Consider the following 10905-nt stretch of genomic DNA (forward strand, 5'->3'; position numbering starts at 1 on the left):
AAAGATCTGCGCTGATTAGCCTGATTTACTCAATAATTACTCTTTTATTATAAATAATAGAAAAAAATGGTTCAGGACTTTTCGACTCAGTTTTACTCCTTCTATCTGCCTACGAGACATTGTACGGCAATTCTGGGACACCCTGTATATATACGCATAGTTATTCTTTACAGTACTTTAATATATGTAATTTTCTCTCTAGACTTATATGTACTTATGCATTTTACTTTTAATTTAAATAAAACATATATTATATAAAATATCATTAATAACTTCTATTTGTTAATTACATAAAAATAATATTTTAATAAATTACTTACCGAAAATGACTTTTAAAATCAGCATCGGTATATTGCCAAACCACATCTTCGATATAATTCTTACAATGTATTTTTTTTATTCTTGGTGTGTATGTTCGCAATTATGTAATGCTTCTGCTAGAAGATCTGAATCTGAATCTGAATCTGATTCTTCACTAGAATCACATTCTTTAATGTAATTTTCGATTAATAATTTTTTTTGTATATTGTTTTCCATATTTTTAGGTTATGTATGTTTCGTGTTTATTTTCTCTGCTATTATAGCACTGATACGAACTAAAATATCGTTCCAATTTGAAATCCATATTTGTGCTGATAGCATGCTTAGCAAAATTGGAACAATATCGGTAGTTTGCTTTCATGACGACATACTTACAGCGCTGGCAGTAAATTTGGAACACAGCCACAGTCGACATAAGTCGACACAAGAGTCATTCTGTCTTTGTCTCTCACTGAATACTGAACGAAGATAGAATGACTTTTGTGTCGACTGTGTCTCCTAAAAGGAAAGCAGCCTTCGTGTCGTCCTTAGACCATATATACTTATAGACACGGCTTCAGACAACTATCTTGAAGCAAAGATAATATCATCTACATGACGTCACATGTGGGCAAAGCAAAGGCGCGTTTATAGACGGCTTCAGATAACCGCCTTGAAGATCAGATAATATCATCTACGAGGCCGCGTTTAGCCATTGCTGAAATGCCCACATGTGACGTCACGTAGATGATATTATCTTTGCTTCACCTCGACTCGTGGATTCATATCTACAGGCCGTGTCTATAAGTATATATGGTCTAAGGTGTCGTCTGTGTTTCTTGCTGGAAAGCAACCCTAGATAGCGCGCAGGGGTACGTTCCAAAATCCTACTTTGGTTATTAAAATGCTATATATTACGTCACGTGTACTAGTTTTCGGTTATCAAGGTAAGATTTTGGAACATACCCCAGTGTGTCTGCGGTGCAGCAGAGGAGAATGTGAGTCATATGATTTTAGATGTCCTCAGTATGACGAACAGAAAGAGCTATTGTACTACAGGTTTGAGAAAGATAATGTATCTTATCCAGGGTTGGGTTATTCGAGCATTATCTACAATTTTTTACATTTTACAGTTTTTTACGGTAAAATACGTAAAAAACGTATAAAATACGTATAAAACGTATAATATTTATCAAAGTATACTATTATGTTTGTAGAAATGCAAATTACATTTGTCACCAAAGTTTTTAAGCTTGTTGATTGGCCTAGAATAGAAAAGTACTAGAAATTCAAAAATTTCTTTATCCTGCAAGAGCCATTACACATAAAATTCCTTGATAATTTGGATAACAAAGGTTTGCTGCCAATGCAATTGGAGTGATTATTTTATTAATACTAGCCTTAATTCGATAAGTGAGGTTGTTGTTTAATGTTTCTAAAGTCAACCAATCTTCAATAATATCTGCAAATGTTGTACATGAATTTTCACATTTCTCTATAATTGAACGTATTGATCCATACAAGTCCAAANAATCGTGTAATTCTTGCTGGAATGTTTTGTCGAAAAGTATACTGACAACAGTTCTTTTTAATTTATATACATTTTCGCCGACGATTTGTCTCATAGCTGCTAAATTTTTTTACAAGATGCATACATATCATGCAAATTATCACAACAGGTAGTATTCGATAATATAATTGTTGCTCCATCACGTTTCAATAAATCTTCTTTCAACTCTAAGAATTCAACAAGCAGATAACGAACTTTATCTACAAAATCTTTATTTAATAATACGTTTTCTAATAATAATGCAAAGAATAAGTTGCAATTTAAAAACCACAAATTATTTTGTTTACTAATTTTTAGTTTATGATAATCTTGATCTGTGATTACAGAATAAATCATGATAGAGTATTTAGTTTTAATTATATGTAGTGCTTCAATAATTATTTCTTCTAAATTGCACAAGATATCCCATGACTTTAAATAAAAGGTCTTTCCTTGGATAACTTTAACAAAAGTTACAATTTGCTTGCAGTTTTGAAATGATGTTTCTTTAACCATCAAAATTCCATCACAAGTGACTAACGTAGTCATTAAAATTGCTGCTTTCCGCTAAAAAACTGCAAGTTGATTGGCTATACATTTTTCGAACCAAGATCTCAGACCGATTTCTAGCAACATGAATCATGGATGTTGGACTTAAAAAGTTACTATACACATGATGTAGAGATAGCGCCACACGAAGTATAATATGTATAAAACTAAGCAATGTATTATACTGTACAATACCAAGTATAATACAATGTAAAATACCTCACGTATAATACGTGCCCAACCCTGATCTTATCCATATATTCTAGGGTCGTGGTTGAAAAAACCAAATATTAAGGCTGTGTTCCAAAATTCACTGCTATATTATACAATTTTAGCACTAGCATCGTGCTGGCAGCAATTCTGAAACACAGCTTAAACCAAATATTAAATCCCAATATCATGTTCAAATATTAATCTCTTAAGAATATATTCCACTTTTTTGCGATATAGAAAAGGTAATCTAGTATAAGTTTGGGTTAGGATTTTTGAAACAAATTATAAGAAAGACTTAAAGTCGAATACAGGACATGCGCAAGTGTAAAATGTAAATAAGTTTTTAAAAACTTTAAGCAACAATTTTTAGTGATTGGATTCCAGTTGGGAAGGAGTAGAGTTAAAGGTGTCAAATAGCCAGATTGAGACAGAGAGAGCTGACGGCACAAAAACCAAAAAGAAAAAAATGTTGCAGTTCATCAGTGTCGTAACATATTGGATCTGCGATTTTGGATTTTGAAGTTCTTTGTTCAGAGTCATAATCAGCGACCTCAAAAACGTGTAAATAATTATTCTTGTGTGCGTATTGATTAATAATTATAAAAGTCATTGTCCGTTATATTGGATCCGCCATTTTGAATTGTGAAATTTTAGCCCTGGATTCGTAATCAGCGACTTTAGAAACCTCTTAAATCCATGTTATCTTTTCAATCACGCAGATTGTATATTAATTCTAGCTGAAATCTGCTCTCACATCTGAAGAGTAGGTTTTACTTTGTAGAGTGCACCTTTGCCGATATAAAACAATATGTTTATTATTTGTTATAGTTCTACAAGTATGCAAAGTCCCGTCAAAATCGGTGAGTTCTAATAGATAGTTCCATGTGAGATATGTCACGATGTCGGTATTTTTTCCGCACCCAACTTAAGAACTTTGACTCCGCCTATCTCCGAAACAAAAAGTAAGCTTAATGTGAAATTTGATCAATGTCTTATCTTAAGCTATTATTTAGCACTATTTAGTTTCAAATTTGAGGACTGCAAAACAGGTGATTTTTGGAGTCATTCTTTAGAACAATTCTAAACGTAAACGATGAACATCCGTGTACTTGTGCTTACTAGTATTTTCGCAACCAGCTGCTTTAGCACTGATGATCTCGATTTAAGCACAATTATTTTTGCGAATCTCGTAAGTACGACATTTATGTATCATTCAGCTTAAACACATGATTATTATGCAATTGTTATTTTTTAAATTATATGTCTTAAATTATTCGCATCTTGTGTGTGTGTTAGTGACATACTAATTTAAAGGACATAATGATCTGCTTTTTTTAAAACATTAATGTCTCTGTTTTTATTTCAGTTGTTCAGACATGGAGATAGAACTCCTGTCCACAATTATCCAAATGATCCTTATAATGAAACATGTTGGCCAGTTCCATTTGGTCAATTAACAAATGTAAGTGGATGTAATAAAAAAAATTCCAAACAATTTTAACTGCTTTAGTCTATATATATATATATATTTACTAATATGTAATATTTGAAACATATAGCTTGGGAAACATCAACATTTACTTCTTGGACGATGGTTGAGGAAACGATATTCTCATCTCCTGAGTGATATTTATACACCATATGACATCTTTGTCCAAAGTACAGACGTAGACCGTACTTTGATGTCAGCTGAAGCAAATTTAGCAGGACTTTATCCACCTGTAAAAAATCAAGTCTGGGACACCATTAAATGGATGCCTATTCCTGTACACACTGTCCCAATAGAGCTGGACTATATATTGCGAGCAAGTAAACGCTGTCCGCGATATGACTACGAATTGGAGAAAGTCTTAACGTCGCCAGAAATGAAACGTATAAATAAAAAAAATGCAAAACTGTATGCTTATTTGACTGAACATTCAGGAGAAGAAATTTCTTCATTGCAAAAAGTGGAATATTTGTACAATATTTTGTACATTGAAGTATGTTTGAATAATATTATTATCTATCAATTATGCACAAATTTATTTATAATAATATATTACTATTTATGTTTATTCACTCAATTATAAAGCACTTAATATAAAGTTTATTCTTATGTTGCTCTTCAGAATTTATATAATAAAACTTTACCAGAATGGACAAAGTCAGTATTTCCAGAAAAGATGAAACCTTTGGCTGCCCTAAGTTTTACAACAGAAGCATATAATAAAGTACTACAGAGATTTAAGTCAGGTAAAATTTTGTAGCTATTAATGTTTCTCGTGTGTAAAGAAACTTTTATTGTCACTTTGTTTTGATTGCATAGAATTTAATTTGCAAATATATTAGGTCCATTACTCGGACAGATGATAGATCATATGGTCAAAAAACTGCAAAACACTCTAAAGTCTAATAGAAAAATATGGATGTATAGTGCTCATGATGAGACTGTGGCAAATATGTTGATGACTTTAAACTTATTCGAGCCTCACTGTCCACCTTATGCAGCTATAATTCTCATTGAGTTAAGGACAAATTCCAACAATCAGTATTTTGTAACGGTATACTTCTAACACTTTTGCTATGTGCAGTGAAGTTATTAGTGATCTAAATGTTTTTTTTTTTTTTTTAATCCATAGATATTTTTTTTTTTAATCCATAGATATCTTACAAAAATAGCACTGAAGAGCCAATACTTATGACATTACCAGGCTGTACTGCCTTATGTCCTTTAAATAAGTTTATTAACTTAACAAAAGACGTCATACCCGAGGATTGGAATAGAGAATGCTTAGTAAGTTGGAATGATATAAGTTCCAGGGACATCATCGGTAATTGTGAAGTTATTATTTTCTTTCCATACTGTACTCCCTAATAGGCACATTTGTGAAAATATTGCACAAAAATGGCATCATGAATGGCGACGATTTTGCAATGATCGCACTAAGATGATTCGCCATAACGCAACAGTTTTGTCATAATAAAATTTTGTAAATAATATTTGTCAAAAATTGAAAAAGAATCGTTATGCATTTTCATAGTATATACCTCCAATAGGCAAATTGTGAAAATATTGCACAAATATGATATCATGAGTGACAACAATTTCTTGCATTTCTTCATATGCAATTATATTTCTACATATTTTAAACATCACAGAGCTGAATTTATTTTCTCAATTATTGGACAATTTTTTTGTGAAATTAATTTTGCAAATATACTGCTAAGATGATTTGCCATATCGTTATTCTTTTGCCGAAATAGTATTTGAAAAGTAATTTTGCAAACAACTACAAATATTTCAGAAAAGATCAATGTTTTTACATCTATTTCCTAAAATATATCTGTATAATTGCAAATTACAATTTTAGTGCAAGATTTCGTCACATAATTTTGTAAATGTTTTCCTATCAGGGCTGTACTATTTAGAATAACTGCTAACAGTAACAATCTTGTATGTATAGTTTTAGATATCACAGGTTTTTTAATGAACACTCTGCTTATTTCAGCATTTCTAGCATCATCTATATTGATGCTAGGTGTACTGATCTTATTGATAATCGGTTTTATGTACTGGCGACATAAAAAAGACCGTCGGCAGTATTATTTTCTTCTAGCGTATGAGGACACTATGTAGTGAATTAAAAAATTACGGCTTGCTTGCACAATAAGAAAGTTAATTTTTATTTTTGTTTAAAAGATTATTTTTTTAGCATGTCATGTTTGGGAATGTTATTTATGTAATGTTCTGTTTTGTAAAACTCAATTCATTTACGTAAAATAGATTGACAAAATAATTTGATTTATTTTTATTGAAAAAGAATATTTAAAAAAAGAAAATCAAAGTTAACTACTTATATTCAAGCAACAATTTATATTCCTTAAAGAATTAACTTAATTTCTTAAATTAATTTTATTCTTATTTCTTAAAAATTAATATTTTTAATCTGTCTTAAATTAATTTATATTCATAAAATTTATATTCTTAAAAGAGTAACTTTAGACAGATATATATTCTAAATTTTCTAAAGTTTGTTATTTTCTTTTAGAGACTGAAAGAGACAAATATGTTTTTGTAAAAGCACTTTCGTAAAATGAGAAATATTGATATATCACAGGCTCACAAAAAATTGTTCTGAACTCGAAATAGGAAACATGTTTTCTTACGTATTTTGAGGTGCTGAATCCAAATCTGAAGTCAAAATAGGGGGTTTCCGAGATCGATCTTCTTTAAATTGCATTTAATAATCAAAAAATCCTAAGAACCAGGGAAAAGCATTCAGAAAATCTCATTAGGGTGAGTCTTTGTCAAGTAAACCACATCCAAGATCACTACATCGCAGACAGGCAAACAAGTGAGCCTTCTATTTTCAAGTAAACTATCCCAAGCCAATTACAACCGAAACAAGCGATCAAGTGGGCCTTTTGTTGTTAAGTAACTCAAGTAGCCTAGGCCAGCTACACTAGAGGCAGACGATATAGTGGGCCTTTTGTCGTCAAGTAAACCACTTAATTGGAACTTTATTTGTGTAAATAGTTTATTTAGTGTTTTGCTCGTTTACGTACTCTTTTATCCTCGAAAGATCTGCGTAAGGGATTTCTTTTACGCTTGTTTCTTTTTGGAGTTATGTCTCTCCTTAACGTCCAGCAGAAGTCCGCCATCATATTTATGTCCCATCGTCCTTGATATCGTCTTTCCATCTCCTTAATAGGCTCACTCTAACGAGATTTCTGAATGCTTTTCCCTGATTTTTAGGATTTTCTGATGATTAAACGCAATTTAAAGAAGATCGATCTGAAAAACCCCCTATTTTGACTTCAGATTTGGATTCAGCACTTCAAAATACGTAAGACAACATGTTTCCCATTTCGAGTTCAGAACATTTTTTTAAGAGCCTGTGTAATTGTTAGGTTCGGGGACATAACATACACGGTTTTTGGAGTAATTATTACATGAGAATTACAAAAGAACATTTTTTATTCTATTATAATAAATTGTAATACACGTTCTAAATATAAAACAAGATAATTCAAAAGAAATCAAAGCTATACGTCCAAATTGCTCTGATTTCTAATTCAAATCTAAACTCTTTTTGTCATGATTATTCTTCTGTAACAACATAGAGTAGTGGACCTAGTTAGTGTGTCATTAAGAAACTTTTCTTAGATATCAATTAATTACACAATATTTTAACTTTACTTTATATTAGAAAAAATATATACTCTATTTTTAGACTCTTTTTATCAAGGTATTTTTTTAACTAAAAAAATATTACAATTTTATATTACTTTTAATAAAATAAAAAAGTTAAGTTTTCCTGCAGTTAGTGTGTCCCTCAAGACAAAAAGGATGTATTATTGTGCTCTCAGTTAGTGTGCCTGTCCCAGATTGTGTCCACAATTACTGTGTGCCTCGCATTGTGTGCTCGCAGTTACTGTGTCTCTTATACAAGGTCATCGAAAAGTATCGGTCCCCCCTAATATCTTCAGTTAGAATGCATTTTGGAGAAAATGTCCAATATCAAAGTTGTATGGTTTCAAGCGAGGAGTAAGATGATGACCTTGACTTTGATCTTGACCATGTCCTTTAAGGTCATTTCAAGGTCAACCTTATTTTTTTAAATGGAACTTCCTACATTTTATTACATATTTTTATAGCTTATCTCGACAGCTTTCCAAAACACTATAATAAAACATTTTTTCGTCAAGTACTTTTTGAGTTATAAAGGTTTGAAATTAACAATTTGTTAAGTGGCGTGTGATTCCGGCCAGTTAAGGAAAGAGTGGCGTGTGGGTCCACACAAGAGTGGCGTGTGAGTTTGTACATTGGTGCCTGCGAGAGTGAGAGAATAAAGATCGGCCCCGCCAACGCTTTCGGGCAGATTCCCATTAACGCCTTCGGACATCACGCATTCGAGCAACTTCTCGCGATCACCTTCGGGCAGTTTTCCGCCGTAGCCTACTAGCATAACCGCTTGAAGCCGTACAACTTTGCTATTGGACATTTTTCCAAAATGCATTCTTACTGAAAATATTAGGGGGGTCTGACACTTTTTGATTAATGTATTTTCTTTAAACCAATTAATTGGTCTCATCATTGCGCGCACAAAAGTATTAAGGTTATGATTACTGAAAACTAAGTAATATTTTACAAGATAGTTTACATTTTCAAAAAATTGTTAACTTCAAACCTTTATAACTCAAAAAGTACTTAATGAAAAAATGTTTTATTTTATAGTGTTTTGGAAAGCTCTCGAGATAAGCTATGAAAATGTGCAATAAAATGTAGGGCGTTCCATTTAAAAAAATAAGGCTGACCTTGAAATGACCTTAAAGGACATGGTCAAGATCAAAGTCAAGGTCATCATCTTACTCCTCGCTTGAAACCATACAACTTTGATATTGGACATTTTCTCCAAAATGCATTCTAACTGAAGATATTAGGGGGGACCGATACTTTTCGAAGACTGTATATTATATTTTATGTGGCACACTTACAAAAATATAAAAAATCTGCTAGCTGCAATAATGAATGTTCCAGACCTAAGAGCCTCTTAGGCTTTGAACATAACTTTCTTGCTATATTTTTTTAGATGCAGCTCATATTTTAGTAACTGTTTAAATAATAAATAAATATGTTTTAAAAGTATAAGTATTTATTTTTTAAAAAACACATTTATTTCTACCTAGTTTGTTTTTTGTGTTTTGTTTTTATGCGTCAAGTGATGCAAACGCGTGCCACAGCAAAACAGGTCAGAAAAAACATCAGCTTGAAGAGGCACACTAACGCAAACAAGCTTCAAGTCGTATAGTATTAATGGATATGATTTAAAAATTAATAAGAACGCTTTTAAAGTACTTCTTTTCGTTTTTTCTATAACTCTTCACATAAAACTTACAATTGAATTAACGAGAGTCGTGTAAATAATTACTTTTTTTGTTATTTTTATAAAACCATTTCTTATTGTTTTTTATGAAACACTTGAAAAAATTCGTCACTATTGTTACATACACTTTAAAAAAATATTTTTAATTATCTAACACTAATAATATTACATTTTCTTTTTAAACGTAATATTTATTTTTAATATTTATTTAATAATCATTATTTAAGTGCAAACATACAGTAATTAAGTCAGGCACAGTAACTGGGTCTACTACTCTATAACCTAAAATCTGTCAAAAATAGATAACTAGTAAAAAGATAATACTTTTTAATGGCAGCATTGCGTGTAATTGTTATCAATCTGCCGACTTATGTAATGTGTTTGCTGAATATATCACTTATATAGAACAATTATATATATATATATATATACCCAGCAAACAATTTGGTTGCGAGATGTCGCGGTTTTGTCGCCAACCGCCGGCGAAATTTGTAGACCAAATCAATATCCATCTGTGTCCTCATTAGGATATGGTTTGGCGACCATATCTGTCAAACATGTGAGATGTCAAAATGAAATCACAATCATAACAAGTCTGCCACTAGCAAAGCAAAGCCAAAGTGACGCACCAAATCCAGAACAGATTTGGTGATCGTTTGTTGGCGCCAAAATCGCGCCAAATACACATCATATCTGTTACCAAAACTGTCAACAAAACAGTAGCAAATACAGACTAAATCTGCCGTTAGAAGCGCCGACAGATTTTTACCAAACGCAGATCAGATCTATCCCCTAGAATCCAAGTGGAATTACTACAAACAAAAAAAAGAAAATCAGTGGTATATCGTCTTATCGGAAGAGAATTAATTCGAGATTTCACTCGAATTAATTTCTAGAAGCCTGATTCAGCTCGTTGATCAACCGATAAACTCCATTGAAAGAGACCGAATCTGAAAAAATCGTAAATGTGATAGCGGGATTTGAACTCGAGACCTCCATATTCGCAGCGCCTGCACTCGGTCCGCGAGACCACTTGTGTTTCTTACTAACATATAATTATTTTTATCTATTTATTTTCAAGCTATCCTACATTTCATTTATTATTTATTTCAATTATTATTTTACTAAAAATGTTGCAATGCAATGTACCTGCAACAATAAAAAAAAATACTTTTCTTATTATTCTTAAATATAAGTTAAAGTACGTTTTTACAACGCGAACAAATGTTTTGTTAATATATGCTGATACTTGAATAAACAAAGTGTTTTTTGATCACTGAAAATGAATCCGGCGGCGAAATCGACCTAACACGTCAAATTTCTGAGAAAATTAAAGTTAAATGTATAACATACTGTCTATTAGCGTGAGAAAGAGCATATCAGTGTATCTCATTCACACTAGTGGACATTGTGTTACACAGTGTC

At 31.7% G+C, this 10905-nt stretch overlaps 1 protein-coding gene and 1 long non-coding RNA gene across 11 annotated transcripts in view; one reads left to right on the forward strand and one right to left on the reverse strand.

Moving 5' to 3' along the window:
- Positions 1-399: 399 nt before the first annotated feature.
- LOC109862724 lies at positions 400-809 on the reverse strand. The gene is made up of 2 exons (XR_002251199.1): positions 697-809; positions 400-475 (listed from the first exon to the last, which is right to left on the reverse strand). It is a non-coding gene; the product is annotated as an uncharacterized LOC109862724 (long non-coding RNA).
- Positions 810-2721: 1912 nt separating this feature from the next.
- LOC109862723 (prostatic acid phosphatase-like) overlaps positions 2722-10905 on the forward strand; it is a 12300-nt gene continuing 4116 nt past the window's right edge. The window contains exons 1-10 of one of the 10 annotated variants that reach the window (XM_020442852.1): positions 2723-2853; positions 2982-3190; positions 3440-3573; positions 3685-3800; positions 3978-4073; positions 4171-4593; positions 4723-4846; positions 4943-5154; positions 5256-5424; positions 6103-6539. In XM_020442852.1, coding sequence (XP_020298441.1) covers positions 3705-3800; positions 3978-4073; positions 4171-4593; positions 4723-4846; positions 4943-5154; positions 5256-5424; positions 6103-6230 — 1248 coding nt within the window. In that variant the 5' untranslated portion in view covers positions 2723-2853; positions 2982-3190; positions 3440-3573; positions 3685-3704 and the 3' untranslated portion in view covers positions 6231-6539. The other 9 variants (XM_020442849.1, XM_020442851.1, XM_020442847.1 and 6 more) reach the window with 9 other exon arrangements.

Source organism: Pseudomyrmex gracilis, unplaced genomic scaffold (assembly GCF_002006095.1).
Source record: "Pseudomyrmex gracilis isolate BER0280 unplaced genomic scaffold, ASM200609v1 scaffold_2272, whole genome shotgun sequence".
Lineage (NCBI taxonomy): Eukaryota > Metazoa > Arthropoda > Insecta > Hymenoptera > Formicidae > Pseudomyrmex > Pseudomyrmex gracilis.